The 21,986-nt window shown below is 45.2% G+C and overlaps 1 protein-coding gene across 8 annotated transcripts in view; it reads left to right on the forward strand.

Moving 5' to 3' along the window:
* Positions 1–21,986, forward strand: part of ube2f (ubiquitin-conjugating enzyme E2F (putative)) — a 207,775-nt gene that overhangs the window by 71,610 nt on the left and 114,179 nt on the right. For all 8 annotated transcript variants that reach the window (XR_011886412.1, XM_072261430.1, XM_072261428.1 and 5 more), the window contains one exon: positions 21,335–21,364. Coding sequence is in view for 6 of the 8 variants with exons in the window: in XM_072261430.1 (XP_072117531.1) it covers positions 21,335–21,364 (30 nt within the window). In the remaining 2 variants the exon portion in view is untranslated. The remainder of the gene's footprint in view (positions 1–21,334; positions 21,365–21,986) is intronic.

The following is a 21,986-nucleotide window of genomic DNA, read 5'->3' on the forward strand; positions in this document are numbered from 1 at the left end:
TCTAGGAGTCAGAGTTAGAAGATGGAGGGAGGGGAGGGAGAACCACAAGGTGATAGGTGAAACTGGGCGGTGGGGGGGAGGTGAAGTAAAGAGTTGGGAAGTTGATTGGTGAAAAAGATATCGGGCTGGACAAGGAGGAATCTAATAGGAGAGGACAGACGGCCATGGAAGAAAGAAAAGGGGGAGGAGCACCAGTGGGAGGTGATGGGTAGGTAAGGAGATCAGGTGAGAGAGGGAAAAAGGGATAGGGAATGGAGGGGAGTTCGAGAAATGGATGTTCATGCTATCGGGTTAGAGACTACCCAGACAGAATATAAGGTTTTGCTTCTCCAACCTGAGTGTGGCCGTGTCGTGACAGTAGAGGAGGCCATGAATGAACATGTCGGAATAGGATTAGGATTAGATTATGAGAACACTCAGTCGTCTTTTATTATCATTTAGAAATGCATACATGCATTAAGAAATGATACAATGTTTTTCCGGAGTGATATCACAGAAAACAGGACAAACCAAAGACTAACACTGACAGAACCACATAATTATAACATATAGTTACAGCAGTGCAAAGCAATACCATAATTTGATGAAGAACAAACCATGGGCATGGTTAAAAAAAGTCTCAAAAGTCCCGGAGTCGATCAACTTCCGAGTCCCCGATAGCGGGTGGCAAAAGGGAGAAACTCCCTGCCATAAACCTCCAGGCACCGTCAACTTGCCGATGCCTTGGAAGCAGCCGACCACAGCCGACACTGAGTCCATCCGTCCGAAAACTTCGAGCTTCTGACCAGCCTCTCTGATACAGCCTCCCGAGCACCATCCTCTGCCGAGCGCCTTCGACCTCGCCCCGGCCGCTGAAACAAGCAAAGCTGAGGATTTCGGGGCCTTCTGCTCTGGAGGTTCTGGTTACCACACAGTAGCAGCGGCAGCGAAGCGGGCATTTCAGAAGTTTTCCAGATGTTCCTCCATACTCTCACGTCTGTCTCCATCAAATCAGAATTGTGCATGGTCCCCTACTTGACAGATAACAGATATTCATCACCGGAAAGGCCGCGCGCGCTGCTGTCGCGCCGCCATCTTCTCCTCTTCAGTGGGAAGTGGAATTAAAATGGGTGGCCACTGGGAGATCCCACTTACTCTTTCTGGTATTGATCCATTGTTGTCACATGTACTGAGATGCTGTGAAATGCTTCTGCTTGTGTGTCATCCAGATAAATCATGCCAGTCACAAGTACATCAAAATGGTTAAAAAGAAAACAAAACTCTCACTGATCAGGGTTGACTATGGATATTGCATTTTAGCTGTCTATGTGATACTCATGCCAGGGCAGTAAGATGTGGAGAAAAAGCTGTTGCCCATGTAGCAAGCTCCCCCTCTCCACCCAGCTATTGAATCCAAAAGAACAGCAGAGACCAGTACAAAAGAAAACAACGCAGATTAAAAACATGAGACTCCGCAGATGCTGGAAATCTTGAGCCAAGCACACCAAATGCTGGAGGAATTCAGAAAGTTAGGCAGCATCAATGGAAGAGAATAAATTGTCGACATTTCAGGCTGAGACTCTTCATCAGGACTGGTAAGGAAGAGGGCAGAAGTCAGAATACATATTATAATGTTGTAGCTGCCAAGACCCCAAGAACTAATGCAGCAACTTGCTCAGGCCTATTCAACACCACCTTTAAACTTTTGAAGTATTTACTGGGCAATGAATATAAATGCATGGGGAAGTCACCCCTCCAAATTGCATGTGAACTTGATTTCGAAAGATGTCTCATTTCTTCATAGATTATGAAGTGTCTTACCTAACTGCGCTGTGGGAATACCATAATCTAGATCATAAAATCTAAGGAAGGCAGTTCACTTTTGCCTTCACAAAGAAAATCAAGAATGTGTAATAACAATTTGCCAGAGAGTAAGTAAAAATATTGAAAAGGGTATTGACCTAGTCAAACTGTTTGTCAAATCTCCACACTACCGACACGACTTCATAATCTGGCTGTTAATTCTGTGAAGGACTACAGGATCGTTGGATGTAATAACTTTTGAGTGAAATATTAAATTGGGGCCCCTTTGTGCCCTCTCATGAATGCTAAAAATTGCAAGACATCTTTCACAGGAATACAGTTAATTTTCCCATTCCTCCGGCCAATATAAATGTCAGCTAACACCAATAAAGCAGACTATCCCATTAATGTTCTGGGACTCTACCGCAAGCATTAGTACTTCATTTTCCAGTCCACTGCCTTCTGCTGTTTGCATCTGAATCTCCAGAGTATTCTGTTGGCTTGACTGTTTTTAATAAAGATTTATATCCTCTGAGTAAGTAGGTGAGAAATTTTTTGACAGTGAGGGTGTTTTAGAGCTTGGAGCGTTTTATCTCAGCAGTGGTTGAGGTACAGATGAGTGCATCCTTGAATCAGAGGAAGAGGCAGCTCTGGAGAATATGTAAAGAACTTAAATAAGTTTGTTTTTATGCTTTATACTTTATTGTTGTCAAACCATTGGTACTAGAACGTACAATCATCACAGCGATATTTGATTCTGCGCTTCCCACTCCCTGGATTACAAATATTAAATATTAAAAATAGTAAAAGTTAGTAAATATTAAAAATTTAAATCATAAATCATAAATAGAAAATAGAAAAATGGAAAGTAAGGTCATGCAAAAAAACCGAGAGTCAGGTCCGGATATTTGGAGGGTACTTAGGGTACGGCCCAGATCTGGGTCAGGATCCGTTCGGCAGTCCTATCACAGTTGGAAAGAAGCTGTTCCCAAATCTGGCCGTATGAGTCTTCAAGCTCTTGAGCCTTCTCCTGGAGGGAAGAGGACGAAAAGTGTGTTGGCTGGGTGGGTCGTGTCCTTGATTATCCTGGCAGCACTGCTCCGACAGCATGCGGTGTAAAGTGAGTCCATGGACGGAAGATTGGTTTGTGTGATGTGCTGCGCCATGTTCACAATCTTCTGCAGCTTTTTGGTCTTGGCCAGGACAACTTCCATACCAGGTTGTGATGCACCCTAGAAGAATGCTTTCTACGGTGCATCTATAAAAATTAGTGAGGGCTTTAGGGGACAGGCCAAATTTCTTTAGTTTTCTCAGGAAGTAAAGGCGCTGTTGGGCCTTCTTGGCAGTGAACTCCGCTTGGTTGGACCAAGTCAGGTCATTTGTGATATTGGCCCCGAGGAACTTAAAGCTTTTGACCTGTTCCACTTGCGCACCACCGATGTAAATTGGGTCGTGCGGTTCGCTACTCCTTCTGAAGCCAACAACCAATTCCTTCGTCTTGCTGATGTTGAGGGATAGGTTATTGTCTTCGCACCATGCCACCAGGTTCTTAATTTCCTCTCTGTGCTTAAACTCATCATTACCTGAGATACGGCCTACAATTGTTGTGTCATCAGCAAACTTATATATTGAGTTTGATGGAAACTTGGCTACACAATCATGGGCGTACAGTGAGTACAGCGGGGGGCTGAGTACACAGCCTTGTGGGGCACCGGTGTTCAGAGTGATTGTAGAGGAGAACTTGTCCCCTATTTTTACAGCCTGGGTCCTGTCTGTGAGGAAGTTGAAGATCCAGCTGCAGATCTGAGTGCTAAGGCCCAGGTTCCGAAGCTTAGGAATCAGTTTATTTGGCATGATGTTATTAAAGGCAGAGCTGTAGTCAATGAAAAGGAGCCTTACGTATGCGTCTTTATTCTCTAGGTGTTCTAAGGAGGAATGTAGGGCCAGAGAGATGGCATCTGCCATTGACCTGTTGCTCCGGTAGGCGAATTGCAAAGCGTCGAGGTTGACCAATAGGCTGTGGTTGATGTGTGCCATAACAAATCTCTCGAAGCACTTCATAGCAATTGATGTCAGAGCCACAGGTGGATAGTCATTCAGGCATGCCATCTCTCTCTTCTTCGGCACTGGGATTATCATTGCCTTCTTAAAACACGAGGGGATCTTAGACTGAAGCAAGGAGCAGTTGAAGATGTCAGCAAACAGTTCAGCTAGCTCGCTTGCACGGGCCCGGAGAACCTGTCCTGGGACGCCATCTGGGCCCATCGCCTTCCTTGGATTTATCTTCAGGAAGGCCCTTCTAACGTCCTCTTCGGTGATGATGAATCTCTATGCCACCAGGTCCGGTTCATCCGGAGGGAGCGGGATGCTCCTCTTCTGTTTGAATCTTGCGTAGAATACGTTGTTTGTCAGGAAGAGAAGCGCTGCAGTTATTGATATTCCCAGCCTTTTCTTTGCGCCCAGTGATCTCATTTAGACCCTGCCATAGTCTACTGGCATCCCTTTGGTTAGCATGGGCTTCCAACTTGGCTCGATATTGCCTCTTGGTGCCCTTAATGGCTTTCCAGAGTTCACACCTGGATTCCGTGTAGCGACTGGTATCCCCGGACCTAAAAGCCGCAGCTCTAGCCTTTAAAAGGGATTTGACCTCATAATTCATCCAAGGTTTCCGATTAGGGAATACTCGGATTGTCTTGCGAGACACACAGTCCTCCGTGCATTTCCAAATGAAGTCCATGACAGCTGAGGCATATTCATCGAGGTTAGCTGCCGAGTCCTTGAATACTAACTAGTCCACCAATTCAAAGCAGTCAAGGAGGACCTCATCCGTTTCCTCCATCCAACGCGACACTACTTTTGACACTGTGACCTCCCGCTTCAGTTTCTGTTTGTAAGCCGGGAGGAGGAGTACGGCCTGATGGTCCAATTTTCCGAAGTGAGGTCATGGGACAGAACGGTAGGCATCCTTGACTGCTGTGTAGCAGTGGTCAAGTATATTCTGGCCTCTAGTGGGGCAGGAGACATGTTAGTATAACTTTGGCAGTGCCTTTCTGAGGTTGGCCTGGTTAAAGTCCTCGGCTATAATGAGCAAAGCCTCCGGATACCTGGTCTTAAGTTCACTGATGTTGGCATACAGTATGTTCAGAGCACACTCCACGTCCGCCTGGGGGGGAATGTAGACCGCTGTTAGTATGACCAAGGTGAATTCCCGTGACAGATAGTAGGGACGACACTTCACCGACATGTGTTCCAGGTCTGGGCTGCAGGAGCTTGTCAGTGCCACTGTGTCTGAGCACCATGCAGTGTTGATCAGTAGGCAGACACCACCTCCCCTCATCTTGCCCGAAGACACCGTGTGGTCCATCTGATGGATCAAAAATCCCTCCGGTCGGATGGCACAGTCGGGGGTGGCAGGGGAGAGCCAGGTCTCAGTGAAACAGAATACGCAGCAGTTCTGCATCTCCCTGCAGTAGGTGAGTCTCCCTTTAAGATCATCCACCTTGTTCTCTATGGCTTGCACATTAGCTAGTAGGATGGTGGGCATAGGGACCCTGAAGCCCCTCAGCTTCAATCTGACCAGCAGCCCAGCTCTCTTCCCACGTTTCCTTGGTAAGTAGTGCACCCTTCCAGGTTTCCATCGATGCAGTGTGTTGTTGTCAGCTCTTTGAGGTAGGTGGATGCGTCCCGCGGGAATCGATCAGCTGGTTGGGTCGTCGGACGCTCCGGGTCAGGCCGAGTAATGGGGGAGGCTCCGCTGCCACTTCCAGTTGTCGGGGGCCGGGCTGTCGATTGGGTCAGGCCCCAAAGCCGACACTTAATCCTAGATGGCCAGGCTCCTTGCTGAAATAAGTCCTTAAGCCGAGTCACGGTTGCGGAGGCCTCCGCTCCAGCCGAGCCTCGGGCTCGATTTCCGAGGTCGGCGGCGGAGGCCTCACTTCCGGCAGGTGTGGATGGCCACCAACGGGGCTTTACGGTGGTCGCTCCGGGGAAGCGTCTGGGGCACCTTGAGGTCTCCGCCATCACTTCTGTATGGTCGTCTGCTCCGGAGAGATGCTGGTCGGAATGGGCCGTGTCTCCAAGCGTTCCAGCTAACCATCATTAAGCCAGCACAGATATAAAGGACCAAATGGCTTCCATTTGTGTGGTGTACTGTTATCAGTGTTGGAACATAGAAAAACACAACACAAGAATGGGTCCTTTGGCCCATGATGTTGTGCCAACATAATTAAGCTAGTAATTAAATTCCAGAGTAACCTAATCCCTTCTGCCAATCACTCCATTCTGTGCGCATTCATGTTCCTAACTAAGAGCCACTTAAATATCTCTATCGCGTTTGCTTCGACTTCCACCCCGGCAACATATTCCAGGCATCCATCACTGTTTGTGTAAATCAAAATTTGCTCCTTCTGACTTCTTTGAACTTGCCCCCTTTAACCTTTAACACATGGCCTCTAGTATTAGACACTTTGACCCTGGGAAAAAGGTATTGTATGTCTATTTATCTATCTTATCAGCTTCTTTCAGGTCTCCCCTCAGTCTCTGCTGGTCCAGAAAAAACAACAGATGTTTGTCCAAACTCTCCTTATAGCACATGCTGTGTAACCCAAGCAGCATTTATGCAAAAGAGTAAACATTCGATGTTTTGGGCTGAGATCCTTCATCAGTTCTGGTGAAGGGTCTTGGCTTGAAACTTAAGCTGTTGGCTCATTGACCACTACCCTCTGTCTTACATTGGGCAAGACAGTTCAGAATCCAAATGACCAGTCACTGTGGATCACACGCATTTTAATCTACTGGATGAGCCTCCCATGAGGGACTTTGTCAAGCACCTTAGTCAAGTCAAGTCACTTTTTATTGTCATTTCAACTATAACTGCTAGTACAGAACATAGTAAAAATGAGACAACATTTTCCAGGGCCATGGTGCTACATGAAACAATACAAAAACTACACTGAATTAGGTAAGAAAAAACACAAAAACTACACTAGACTACAGACCTATCCAGGACTGCATAAAGTGCACAAAACAGTGCAGGCACTACAATAAGTAATAATAAATAATACACAAGACAGTAGGCACAATAGAGGGTATAGTAGGTTGGTGTCAAGCCAGGCTCTGGGTATTGAGGAGTCTGATGGCTTGGGGGAAGAAACTGTTACATAGTCTGGTCGTGAGAGCCCGAATGCTTCGGTGCCTTTTTCCAGATGGCAGGAGGAAGAAGAGTTTATATGAGGGGTGCGTGGGGTCCCTCATAATGCTGTTTGCTTTACGGATGCAGCGTGTGGTGTAAATGTCTGTAATGGCGGGAAGAGAGACCCCGATGATCTTGTCACCCAACCTCACTATCCGCTGCAGGGTCTTGCGGTCCGAGATGGTGCCATTTCCGAACCAGCCGTGATGCAGCTGCTCAGGATGCTCTCAATACAACCTCTGTAGAATGTGAGGATAGGGTTGGGAGATGGACTTTCCTCAGCCTTCGCAGAAAGTAGAGACGCTGCTGGGCTTTCTTTGGGACCAAGTGAGATTCTCTGCCAGGTGAACACCAAGAAATTTGGTGTTCTTAACGATCTCTACGGAGGAGTCGTCAATGTTCAGCGGAGAGTGGTCGCTCCATGTCCTCCTGGAGTCAACAACCATCTCTTTTGTTTACATTCAGAGACAGGTTGTTGGCTCTGCACCAGTCCGTTAGCTGCTGCTCCTCCTCTCTGTATGCTGACTCGTCATTCTTGCTGATGAGACCCACCACGGTCGTGTCATCGGTGAACTTGATGATGTGGTTTGAGCTCTGTGTTGCAGCACAGTTGTGGGTCAGCAGAGTGAACAGCAGTGGACTGAATACGCAGCCCTGGGGGGCCCCCGTGCTCAGTGTGATGGTGTTGGAGATGCTGCTTCCAATCCGGACTGACTGAAGTCTCCCAGTCAGGAAGTCTAGGATCCAGTTGCAGAGGGAGGTGTTCAGGCCCAGTAGGCTCAGCTTTCCAATCAGTTTCCGAGGAATGATTGTGTTGAATGCTGAACTGAAGTCTATGAACAGCATTCGAACGTACGTGTCTTTTTTGTCCAGGTGGGTTAAGGCCAGGTGGAGGGTGATGGCAATGGCATTGTCTGTTGAACGGTTGGGACGGTACGCGAACTGATGTGTTTAACCAGTTCTGCAAGTTGTATTCATTTAAGTTTCTGTCAATATGCCCAAAAAATGTCAGCCAGATTTTGAATGCTGGTGGAAGTTTACTTCAATGATTTTGACTAGAATTTCAAAATATTTGATTCTCATCATTGCAAAGCCTTTGTGATGCTTCTTTGTCTTTATTTGTCATCTCTGTTCACCTCACGCCTCGCCACGTGTTTTGGCGCTGGATGAACAGTAGATCCCTCTGTCAGGAGGGAAGATGGGAAATCAGACTTCCTTCCAGCTCTAGCTCAATCTCTGTGTTCTTTTCACCCAGTCCCAATTTGTCTGATAGTGTACAGCATAAATTGATAAGCATTAGATTCTCTAATCCTTCTCTGCAAGCCATATCTAGAATCAGGCGGGGCTCATCAACTTGAAGAGACATATTTTAATTTGTCTGACATGAAATTACTTCATATTATGATAACTAAATTATATTGTGCTGTAAAAGCATGACTCCTAATGAAAGAGAATGACAAAATAATGTTTTTAGTTTAAACAAAAATGTTAGTGATTTTCCTTTTCTTGTATCCGTTGATTCCAGAGAATGAATTCAGTACTAATGTATTTCACTGTCTGTCCCTGACTGGCTGTGGTGTAACCCGTATTGTTTTGATGTAAGTCACTCTTTGTTCTGAAAATGAATGCCGGCATCAATTTGCGCTGGAGCTCAAACGGAATAAAAATAGTAACAAATAAGGAAATCACTATTCAGTAAATAACCTGACTGTAGTGATGTGGATCATTTCAAAGCAATTCTGATATATTTGAATTGGAGCAGAACGCTCTGTCAAGAAAATCACTGTTCCCATTTGAAGAACTACTAACCTTCAAATAAAACCTCTGCTCTTTATAAATGTGCAATGATGTTTATTCAAATGATATGTTTGTGGGAGAAGTTTCTTCTCACAGTTTGGCATGTAACCTCTAGAGATTCACAATTGATGTGGTGACTAAGTGTTAATACCATCATTGTAATAAATTTGTTAATTTGAGTCAGGAACTGAGTGCAGAAAACAATGACGTGAGGTTTAGTTGATATATTTGCGTAATATCCTTTACAAGGTGGTTGTGTTCAAAGAGGCAGCTTCTGAACCCACTAATGAAGAGATAGTATCTGAGTCATGAGCTGAAAAGGGTTTGAAGTATAAATTGTTTCCAAGGGATAATCACCTGCTGTTAGGCTTAAGGCTGTTAGATTAAACCAGACATTATGGAAAGTCAGTTCAGAAATCTTGAGGCAGTTGTGATGTGTGTCTGAAACCATATGAGATGCAGAATTTGAGGTGGCAAAAAAAAAGGTGGATTACATGCAAAATAATGTGTGCAAATCTGGCCTTTAGTAGGGGATTTGCTGACAGGAATGAAAGCACCCCATCAGCCTCTGCAAGGTGTGAAGAGGTTAGATGAGTGACTTACACAATTGTGTTCATTAAAATGGAAAATGACAACAACTGACATGGAGTACACCCTATCCTCGTTATATGCGTCTTCAGACTATGTGGATTCACAGTTATGTGAGGAACGTATTTCTACCAACGTCTCGTTATATGCGTCCAAAATTCACAGTTATGCGAGGAGCACTGCCTTCCCGCCGATACAAGTCACGTGCGCACACCTCACAGTCTCACTGTTGGGACGAGAAGAACTGCTTTTCCACCAATACAAGTCAGGTGCGCGTGCCTCACAATCTCTCTCCCACCACTCTTGCATTGGGTTTGGCAAGGTATGGATGCGCGATCTTAAACTTCTGTTGGTTTTACCTACGGTGCAGTGATTTTGTGCTTGAAATATTTAATTATGCCTCCTAAGCGTCCAATGTCATATCTTGGGCCGTCAGCCGAGTGGCAGAGAACCGCTTTAACACTTGAAAAAAAAGTTGGAAATTATAAACAGCGCGGCATCAGCTGAAGGTAACACAGCTCTGGTACCCTACTGTCGTCAACCAAATCTTGCCTTTAAAGTTCTTTTGTTGCTTGACAATGCGCCAGCCCATCCTAAGCACTTGGACAGCATTCGTCCTAACATAACAGTGCGTTTCCTGCCGCTTAATACAACATCGCTGATTGAACTACTCGACCAAGGTGTAATCCACGTTCAAGGCGTACGTATTTTTTTTACGGCGAACTATCTCTCAGATGCTGTGAGCAACAGATGATTTTGAAAATCCCGGGAGTTTACCAACGGTGAGGGAATGGTGGAAGTTGGAACACTTGGCACAAATGGCGATGGACATGGACCCACGTTTAGAACGGAGTCAGCATTTCAGTCATTCCCTGCCGTCAACCCTTCTTCCCTACAAGCAAATTTATGCTGAAAAACAAAATGCTGCTAAGCAAACAACCCTCACCACTTTATGCAAATCGCTGTAATCTTTCTGCTGCGGGCAGTTCTAAGAGTTCTGTGAGTCTTCCTTCACCCCTTGCTGTGCTTGATATTATCCTGACGACCACAACCATCCACCTTATCCGTGTAAAGCTGCCAGACACCACAACAACCACTCATCTCCCGGAGCGAACACACCTGCCACTGTTGGTGAGTACTGTACACCAGAGGATGTTAACTTTCTATGATTTATTACATTGAATATTACCTTAAATTGATTAAATATAATAAAAAGAATGTTGTCTTGTACTGCTTTTGTGTCATATTAGTATAAAAATGTGAATAAATTATAGATAAAGCATATTTAGGAAGCCCTCTGGAACGCATCCCTATTTTCTCCATTTAAATAATTGTTCACATTATGCGTCAACTTCGAGGAACATATCCCTCGCACATAACGAGGATAGGGTGTATATGAAAGCAAAAACAGAAATTCTGGAAATATTCATAAAACTAGATGGCACCTGTGTAAGCTCTGCTTCATATTGATGATATTTTAAATCTTTTGAATGTTTTCAGCTTTTTTTATGTTTCAGTTTTCTAGTGCTTGAGCTAATATTTATTGAGTTGACTCAAAAGCCCAACTTTCTTACAGGTTGGCAGTGAATATTGTGCTCTGTCATCTATTTGATAGATTAGATTAGATTATGAGGACACACAGTTCTCTTTTATTGTCATTTAGTAATGCATGCATTAAGAAATGTTACAATATTCCTCCGGTGTGATATCACAGAAACACAGGACAGACCAAGACTGAAAAAAACAAAACCACATAATTATAACATATAATTACAACAGTGCAACAATACCATAACTTGATGAAGAACAGGCCATGGCACAGTAAAAAAGTTCAAAGTCTCTAGAAAGTCCCACATCTCACGCAGACGGGAGAAGGAAGAAAACTCTCCCTGCCATACCCGACCACAGTCTGACTCTGAGTCGTCCGAAAACTTCGAGCTCCGATCAGTCCTCCGACACCGAGTACCGAGCACCATCTCTGCCGAATGCTTCGACCCCAGCCTCGGTCGCCAGCAGCAGGCAAAGCCGGGGATTTTGGGGCTTCCCCTCCGGAGATTCTTAATTGTACAGTAGCAGTGGCAGCGAACTGGGCATTTCAGAAATTTCTCCAGATGCTCCTTTGTGCCTTCTCACGTCTGTCTCCATCAAATCAGAATTGTGCATGGCATCCTACTTACAAATACGATACCATTTCACTGGAGAGCTGCGTGTGCTGCGTCGCGCCGCCATCTTCTCCTCCCGTAGATCAATCACAGACCTGGAGTTTAAGTGGCAGAAAGAACTTCAGAAAGTTCTGTTTTCCTGGTGAAATCATATTTCAATGTCTTCCCTATTTTAATGATTTGGAAAACTGGCATTCGGAAGATTTTTCTGTTACATGCTGCATTCAAGGTAATCTTCCTGATCAGTATTGTATTTCTTTCCATATACTTCATTTATTTATACAGGGTTAATGGTAAGGCACTGAGGAGTGCAGTAGAACAGAGGGATCTGGGAAAACAGATACAAAATTCCCTAAAAGTGGCGTCACAAGTAGATAGGGTCGTAAAGAGAGCTTTTGGTACATTGGCCTTTATTAATCAAAGTATTGAGTATAAGAGCTGGAATGTTATGATGAGGTTGTGTAAGGCATTGGTGAGGCCGAATCTGGAGTATTGTGTTCAGTTTTGGTCACCAAATTACAGGAAGGATGTAAATAAGGTTGAAAGAGTGCAGAGAACGTTTACAAGGATGTTGCCGGGACTTGAGAAACTCAGTTACAGAGAAAGGTTGAATAGGTTAGGACTTTATTCCCTAGAGCGTAGAAGAATGAGGGGAGATTTGATAGAGGTATATAAAATTATGATGGGTATAGATAGAGTGAATGCAAGCAGGCTTTTTCCACTGAGGCAAGGGGAGAAAAAAACCAGAGGACATGGGTTTAGGGTAAGGGGGGAAAAGTTTAAAAGGAACATTAGGGGGGCTTCTTCACACAGAGAGTGGTGGGAGTATGGAATGAGCTGCCAGATGAGGTGATAAATGTGGGTTCTTTTTTAACATTTAAGAATAAGTTGGACAGATACATGGATGGGAGGTGTGACGAGAATACACATAAATTAAGATGTTTGCTGGCCTGGGCTAGCACCAGTGGCATCAGCAGCTGGTCTGCCACCTGTCCTCAGGGGAGGGAGAGATAAGGCACACAATGAAGCAGAATTTGGAGGTGTTACTGAAGGAGCCATCAGTCTGGGTATTGTCAAGATCGGCTCCCCTTTTGAACCCTGAACTGTTTGAAGTGATGGACAGGCGATCTGGAGATGTGTAATGAAGGGACGGGAGAGAGAGCTGTCTAGAGCGGCTCCCCCTTTGAACCCTGAACTGTTTGAAGTGATGGACAGGCAATACCCCAGCAGGGGGATAAAAAGGGACAGGTTCGCTAAGGCAGGACACACACGACACCCGAGGTAACGAGACCCTGGAAGCGGTTCGCCTCTCACGAGTCGGTGGGAAGTACCGGCCACAAACGCACAGGGTGGAAAGGTACGATCAGCGGGAACCCGGTGTGTGTCCGCCCTTGCTTGAGTGCCGGGTTCACTGCAGAGGATCGACCGCATCTGGAGGAGGGGTCACAGTCGGTGACCCCAGGTGACATCACAAAGGACTCGCCCGAAAGCTGCTTGTGAGCAATATCGCAGGTCTGTGAGTGGAAGCCGTTTTGAATGATCATTTGTTCTCGTTCTCTCTCTCCTCCCCCCCACATTGTCCATCGCCATGGCAACGATTACTGCGAACTGAACTAAATTGAACTGGACTTTGTGTCACTTTGAAATTGGTCATTTACCCCTAGACAATGATAGAGCTTGATTGATCCTGTTATCTTAATTCTGTGCACGTGTGTTTATCATTGCTGAACTGTTGCATTTATTATCCTTTCGATTACTGTGTTGCTTGTTTCTTTAATAAAACTTTCTTAGATCTAGTAATCCAGACTCCAACTGAGTGATCCATTTCTGCTGGTTTGGCAACCCAGTTACGGGGTATGTAACATAAGTGGGGTTCTCGTCCGCGATTTTGAACGCTAAATGTGGGACGGAGTAAATTGATTGGGTCAAAATTCCCGAAAGAAAGAAAAGACAAACAGCAGAAATGGAGGTTGAGGAATTTATAAAGGCGCCAACCTTGGAGGCATTAGAGGATGCCAGGAAATCGGAATTGGTAGCTGTGGCCAAACGGTTGAATCTTGCTAAGGGGAAGTCGACAATGAGAAGAGAGGAGATACACAGAGCTATCGTAGAGCACTATGTATCTAAAGGTGTGTTTCCCCAAGGCGAGCTGGAGGTGGTGTCTATTGAAAAACCTGCTGGAGACGTGGTACAGGTGCAGCTTGAAAAACTGAGACTCGAGCACGAGTTCTGGGTACGACAGTTGGAGCGAGAAGAGAAGGAGAGGGACAGACAGTTACAGTGAGAAGAGCAGGAGAGAGAGTTAAAAAGGCAAGAGAGAGAGAGAGACAGTTGCAGCGAGAGGAGAAACAGAGGGAAAGGGAATTCAAGTTGAAGAAGTTAAAGATAAGGGCAGAGCAGGGGCTCGTGCCGAACCAAGGTGGAGGGTTCCGGGTGACCCAGGAGGTTAGGCTGGTTCCCCCATTTGACGATACCGATGTGGATCGGTACTTCCTTCATTTCGAAACAGTGGCTATAAGTCAGGACTGGCCGAGGGATAAGTGGGCTGTTTTACTTCAGAGTGTACTGAAAGGGAAAGCCCAAGAAGCTTACTCAGCTTTGTCCGCGGAAGATGCCCAGAGGTATGAGGTGGTGAAAGAGGCCATCCTCAGGATTTATGAGTTGGTCCCGGAGGCATACTGGCAGAGGTTCCGGAATGCGAGGAAGCAGTGGGACCGCACGTATTTAGAGTTTGCCCGTGAGATGCAGACATATTGTGAGCGTTGGTGCGCCTCAAAGGGGGTAGAGGGGGATTATGACAGACTACTACAGCTGATCCTGATTGAGCAGTTTAAAGGTTGTGTCCCTGAGGGTATGAGACCCTACCTAGATGAGAAAGAGGCAGCCACGTTAGCCGCAACTGCTAAGTTAGCGGATGAGTATGTGTTGACGCATAAAATGAAGTTTGCCCCGAGTAAAGGCTACCAGAAGGGTAGTCAGGACGGCGGGGAGAGTCCGCCGGAAAAGTCAGAAAGTAAGCCGGGGACTAGTGAGAAGGATAAGGTAGACCGGGAGCAGTCTGGTAGGAAGTCTCCTGGGGTCGTCTGTTATAATTGCGGGAAAGTTGGACACTTTGCGTCCAGGTGCTTTGCCCCAAAGAAGGAGACGGGAAAAGGGAAGACAGCGATTTTGACTGGCTGTATCGAGCTGTTAAGCGAACCGCTAGGGAAGGACAGGTCTGCCAAAGTTCAGGAAGGGCGCGAGAGGTTTATCTCAGCCGGATTGGTGTCAGTGAAGGAGGGGTTAAAACCAGTTCCAGTGCGGATCTGGAGAGACACGGGAGCGTGTCAGTCACTGATACTGAAGAGTGTATTAGAGTTTAGCTCAGAGACCCAGACTGGGGAGGTCAAGGTCAAAGGTATTGGGGAAGGGACAGAGTCAGTCCCTTTGCACCAGGTACACTTACAAAGCAAACTGGTCTCTGGACTAGTCACGATTGGGGTGAGGTCCGAATTACCGATGAAAGGCGTGGAAGTCTTGCTCGGTAATGACATCGCCGGGGGAATCGTGTTCCCAGTCGTGAGATTGACAGGTCAGCCTGCCAGCATTGAGGCCCCGCCCATGGACTCACAGGTTTATCACGGGACCGCAGTAGTGAATTTAGCTGAAACGTTTCTGCCAGTCTTGTACGAGACGGGGGTAGAAAATGAAAAGAAGGAGTGTAGTGAGACAAGAGGTAGTGAGGGAGCTGGGACAGACATAGCAGTAGCCAGGAAAGAATTTGTGCAGACGCAGGAGCGAGACGAGGGGCTGATGGTTTTGGCAGAGACAGCTCTCTCTGACACAGCCTTAACCAGGGAACTAGTAGGCTATTGTGCGTAGGAGGAAGTGCTAAGGAAGAAAGGGAAATCAAGTACAGTACCCGCAGATGAGGAATGGGGGGTGGTGCAAAAGAGTTATGAGGATGAGATTTTTAACTTGGCCCACGAGGTACCCCCCGGTGGACATCTTGCGGTGCTGGAGGAAACAGTTGGTGGAATCATGAAAGAGGTTTACCGGCTGCCCAGGGGGAAGGATGTTATTGATCATGACCGACGCGAACTGAGACGGTCACAGGCTTTTGATATGCTAACAAACCTAGTCGGTGTTAGTGTGGAAATCAATGAAGCTAGGGGGCCCCTGATAAGAGAAAAAAACCATTTTGAAAAGATTAGTATGGGATCGATCAGATGGGAGAAGGCTATTGTTTTGGCCAGGTCTACTGATAAGGTCTCTCCCGTAATCCCCGAACAAAGCGACTCTTTAGGAGAAGTAATTAAACGACTCGCACCCGTGTGTTTGATTGTCCCGAGGCAATGCAAAGAGCTGGGACATTGGGTGGTGTCTGTTACAATAGGCCAGCCTAGTAAACAACACACATATAGAATGAGTAATTCAGTGACTAAAGGGCTGACGAACACGGAGGTGTGTATTGGCAATTTAATACGGCTGTCTGAAGCCAGCTTGATAGTGAACCTTGAAAAAAATGAATTTGGCCACACGAAGGTCACTTACCTGGGAATTGTGGTGACACAGGGGCAGCTGGCAGCGATGCAAGCTACAGTGCAGGCTATCGCTGACCTCCCAACCCCGACAGACAAGAGGGCCCTCAGAAGGCTCTTGGAGATGGTGGGGTACTGTAGGAAGTTTTGCAATAACTTTGCGGTCACTACCCCTCCCCCTCCTACTAAGCTCTTGCGAGAGAAAACTAAGTCGGAATGGGACGACCCTTGTTATTGTGGTCCGGGACAAAACCAAATGAGAGGTTACATTGATCGCAATTCATCTGTGTTTTTGGCCACTATGAAGTTTGTTGAATTGGAGCCTGGTCTAAGGGATTATAAATAACACATATAAAAGAAACAGAAAATGTGATTGCTGACTGTCTGTCAAGGTGCTGACAACTTCAAATTCTCTGTATTAGCCAAATAGCTGATAAAGATGTATATTTGTGTGTATCAAATAATGTACTCATGTTTGTAATTTTTACCTCGGTAAAAATCCTTAAAGGGGGGGAAGTGTGACGAGAATACACATAAATTAAGATGTTTGCTGGCCTGGGCTAGCACCAGTGGCATCAGCAGTTGGTCTGCCACCTGTCCTCAGGGGAGGGAGAGATAAGGAACACAATGAAGCAGCATTTGGAGGTGTTAATGAAGGAGCCATCAGTCTGGGTATTGTCAAGATCGGCTCCCCCTTTGAACCCTGAACTGTTTGAAGTGATGGACAGGCGATCTGGAGATGTGTAATGAAGGGACGGGGGAGAGAGAGCTGTCTAGAGTGGCTCCCCCTTTGAACCCTGAACTGTTTGAAGTGATGGACAGGCGATACCCCAGCAGGGGGATAAAAAGGGACAGGTTCGCTAAGGCAGGACACACACGACACCCGAGGTAACGAGACCCTGGAAGCGGTTCGCCTCTCACGAGTCGGTGGGAAGTACCGGCCACAAACGCACAGGGTGGAAAGGTACGATCAGCGGGAACCCGGTGTGTGTCTGCCCTTGCTTGGGTGCCGGGTTCACTGCAGAGGATCGACCTTATCTGGAGGAGGGGTCACAGTCGGTGACCCCAGGTGACATCACAAAGGACTCGCCCGAAAGCTGCTTGTGAGCAATATCGCAGGTCTGTGAGTGGAAGCCGTTTTGAATGATCATTTGTTCTCGTTCTCTCTCTCCTCCCCCCACATTGTCCATCGCCATGGCAACGATTACTGCGAACTGAACTAAATTGAACTGGACTTTGTGTCACTTTGAAATTGGTCATTTACCCCTAGACAACGATAGAGCTTGATTGATCCTGTTATCTTAATTCTGTGCACATGTGTGTTTATCATTGCTGAACTGTTGCATTTATTATCCTTTCGATTACTGTGTTGCTTGTTTCTTTAATAAAACTTTCTTAGATCTAGTAATCCAGACTCCAACTGAGTGATCCATTTCTGCTGGTTTGGCAACCCAGTTACGGGGTACGTAACATAGGTGTATGGAGGGATATGGTCTGTGTGCAGGTCAGTGGGACTAGGCAGAAAATGGTTCGGCACAGCCAAGAAGGGCCAAGAGGCCTGTTTCTGTACTGTAGTTTTTCTATGGTTTCTATTTCATATATTTATATTGGTCTTTGACTGTACAGTGTTGAGATATTTTTGTAACAGATCATTATCCCCAGAGTAGGCATCATCATCCTCATCATGTGCCACGTCTTATGATGTAGGCGATCGTGGTCTATGATCATGATTGTTCTTGGCAAACTTTTCTACAGAAGTATTTTGCCATTGCCTTCTTCTTTACATATACTGTGTTCGGTGCTCCCAGTGTGGCCTCCTATATATCGATGAGACCCGATGTAGATTGGGAGACCACTTCGCCAAGCATCTGTGCTCCGTCCACCAGAACAAATGGGTTCTCCCAGTGGCCACCCATTTTAATTCCACTTCCCTTTCCCATTCCAATATGTCTATCCATGGCCACTGTTGTGATAAGGCCACACTTAGGTTGGAAAAAGAACACCTTATGCTTCCGATTGGATAGCATCCAACCTGGTGGCATGAACATTTATTTTGCAAACTTCCTGTAATGCCTCCCCCCACTGCCCTGCCTTCACCATTTCCCATCCCCTTTTCCCTCTCATGTTATCTCCTTGCCTGCCCTTCACCTCCCTCTGGTGCTGCTCCCCCCTCCCTTTTTTCGTTCTTTCATGGCCTTCTGTCTCTTACATCAATCAACTTCCTAGCTCTTTGCTTCATCCCTCCCCCTCCAAGTTTTACATTTCGCCTGGTGTTTCTCTCTCCCCTCCCCTCACCTTTCAAATTTGCTCAGCTCTTTTCTCCAGTCCTGCCTAAAGGTTTTGGCTGAAAAGTCAACATGCTTTATTCCATAGATTCTGCCTGGCCTGCTGACGAAGGGTCTCGGCCTGAAACGTCGACTGCACCTCTTCCTACAGGTGCTGCCTGGCCTGCTGAGTTCCTCCAGCACTTGTGTGTGTTGCTCAGATTTCCAGCATCTGCAGATTTGCTCTTGTTTGTGACTCATTTTCTGTGCGTGTTTTAAGCTCATCTTATGAGGCCTAGCTAGACTTACAATGTGATGGCATGCTGGTGGAAGTTTTTTTTAGTCGATCAGGAGATTGATTTGTTCAGATGAAGCCCTGGAAGTGTCTGAAGTTTCTTGTCCTTGCTCTGGGATCCTCAAGGATCTATCCTTTTGAGTTTTGCTATTGAAACCATGGTCTAAAGGCTGAATTGGTGAGGTGAGTGTGACCTTTGACATTAGTCAATTGTTATTTGGGGAGAAGCACGTCAATGAGTGGAGGCATGCTTGCACTTGTTTCAGGTTATACAGGTTTCTAGAGCGTTCCTATGAAACGGTTCGTAAGCTGGAATGTCGTAAAGCGAAGAAGCAATTACCATTTATTTATATGGGAAAATTTTGTGAACATTCACAGACCCAAAAATAACCTACCAAATCATGCCAAATAACACATAAAACCTAAAATAACAGTATATATAGTAAAAGCAGGAATGATATGATAAATGCACAGCCTATATAAAGTAGAAATACTTTTCCACAATCATTGCCTGACCTGTTCTCCGTAGCAAAAATCTCACTCAAGAGCTCTCCGCAGAAACACGGCGCAAGCGCTGTTGGCAGAAACACGGAGCAAGCGCTCTCCAGTAACCTTTAAGCTATGAAGCTGCCAAATCATACCAAATAACAGGTAAAAATACACAGCCAATATAAAGTAGAAATAATGTATGTACAGTGTAGTATCACTTACCGGAATCGGGAGGACAGCTTGCCGAGCACACTGATGATGGTGTGTTAGACTGAGTCGTCGGAGTTTGGGTGGTGCAGTGGCCCCTACCCTTCAGGCAGCAAACCGATGCCGATCCGCGAAGCATGCAGTGGTACGTAATTAATTAGCATGTTTGTTTTGGCTTTTTTCTTAAAGATGGGCTGAGTGCCTCCCGGCTACCGCTGCATGCTCCGCGAATCGGTATCCGTCCGCAGCCTGGGGGTTGGGGTGGTGGGACACTGGGGTGTCATCTCATCGTCATCTGTTTCCATTAGGGCAAGTAGGTCATCTTCTTTTGTGACTGCCTGCCTCGATGTCGAAGGTCGAGGTTCGTCGTCTGATGTGGAAGGCTTGAAAAATGACAGTACAGTATGCTTGACTGCTGAGCCTCGCACATTTTTCTATCATACAGTTCTTTGTAAGGACTCAAACCATCTTGCAAATATGCCCTAAACCAATGGACCCTTTCAAAATTAAAGTCGTACTTTATCATTACTCATTCGGTTTCGATTGTTATCCTTTCCTCTTCCAGTTGCATCAGCTCTTCATCTATCAGTCCTTGGTCATGGGATGCCAAAACTTCTTCAACATCTTCGTCAGCTTCCACAAGCCAAACTCACTTTGTCCTTACTTCATTCACCACGATTGAAATACTTAATTATGTCTAGTTTTACGCTAAGTGTAACACCCTTACGAGTTCTTTTAGGCTTTTCTGATACCTTAGAACTCATCTTGCAAACGGCTGCTAACAAGCACGTATTTAAGCAGTGCTGGCGAGAATGCTGTTCCGAATCTGGGGGAGCGCAGCTGCTTGGGGCGTGCGCTGATTTTTTTTATCGCGCGCTGCTTTTTCCGTGCGCTGTCTTTTTTCGTAACAGTGAAAAATCCTTCTGTTAGCGAAAACAGGGATGTAGGTCTTTCGTAACAGTGAGGTTTTGTAAAGCAAGCGTTCGAAAAGCGGGGGACACCTGTACATCCTAGCTCTGTAACATTGCTTCAGGAGTTCTTCAGAGCTATGCCTTGGGTCTAAATGTCTTCTGATAATAGAGAATCCTGGGAATGCTCAATAGGTTAAGTAGCATGTGTCTAGATAGAGAAACAGAGTTAAAGTTTCAGATCAATAACCTTTCATCAGGAAGCATATTTTTTTATGTGTAATGAATCTCTACGTTCTCTCTATTACAAGTAAATGAATCCTTGTGTAGAAAGATCAGATCTGTCCATGATATTCCAGATGCTGTCTCATGAGGGTTATATATAATTATATCAAGATGTCTCTATTCTTATGCTTGCAATAAATACCAACGTACCACATTTGCCTTCTGAATTGTTTGTTGAATTTGCAAGTTAATTTGGTGAGTTGTGTTCAAGGAGACTCTGGTCACTCAGATCAACAACACTTTCCATCTCTCACTATTTAAGAAAATACTTTGTTGCTTTGATTCTTCTACCTAAGTGAATGATCTCACAATTTTCCACCTTACATTCCATCTGCTATTTCCTGTCTGTCTAAGTCCCCATGAGCTTTTCTTTATCCTCCTTAAAGTCCATACTGCACCTAGCTTTATATCAGAAACAAACTGTATATATTACACATGACTGTTTCACTTGACCTCTTTGATCAGTGACTGATATCTGAATGTAGCAAGGTTAGGCACTCAGAAATGCTTCCTAAACATAGAATGTAGAATATAGAACACAGATCATTGCAAGAACAAGCCATTCAGCCTATAATGGCTACACAAAATAAGATGCTGTATTAAAATAAATACCTTCTAGTTGTACATTATCCATATCCTCCCATTGCCTGCGTATCCACATGTCCATTTAAATTTGGTAAAAGGGGTGAAGAGTAGAAATTTGGTAGAAAATTAATTTGGGAGTTAAGATCTAAAGAGAATTTTATAAACTGCTCATGTATCATGTGCTTCTAACCGTGAAAGATTATTTGGGTCATTAAATTTTTATTGGATATTAATTTTGTGTATCTCTTTCTCTTCCATTAGAAGTTGCAGAACTTGAAGCAAACCTACCCAGTAAGTATTTATTTACAAATATTTTCATGTGATAGCCAGAAAATTTTCATGTGCTAAATTTCTTGCTGTTTGTTGAACTTAGCAGTCAATATGGAGTTTGGTTTGAGAGTTGCTGGCTACAAAGCAATAGTTTGGGAAATACGTCAGTGTTTTGATAGCTTTTTTTCGTCCGGAATGTATGTATATTTTGAGACTTGACATTGGGATGTAAATTTTGGACTGGGTATTTTTGGGTGTATAAATTGTGAATAGGTTATTTAAAGTTGTTTGTTAAAAGCCAGGTTTGTGTCATGATCTATGTTCTTAGAGGGCATGAGATTAAATTTGGGTTGATAATTGGAAGGTGATTGGTAATATGTCTTGTGATGGGGACTTGGCTTTGAATTAAACATTTCTGGCTCTGGCATTTGGCGAACTGATAGTTTAGGGACTAGTTCTCACATAGGATAACGGGGGGGCGGAGTCTGGAGCTTTTGAGACTTTGGATTTTGCATTTCTGCAAGCAAATTTTGGGGTTAGAATGCTGATGTCATTACAGAAATGGAAATAGAACAATAACATTGAGAAAAAAATCCAAGATTTTGGGACACAACAATTTTTTGGGAATTTTAATAGTAATGAG

This window comes from Mobula birostris, chromosome 6 (genome assembly GCF_030028105.1).
Source record: "Mobula birostris isolate sMobBir1 chromosome 6, sMobBir1.hap1, whole genome shotgun sequence".
NCBI classification, from domain to species: Eukaryota; Metazoa; Chordata; class Chondrichthyes; order Myliobatiformes; family Myliobatidae; genus Mobula; species Mobula birostris.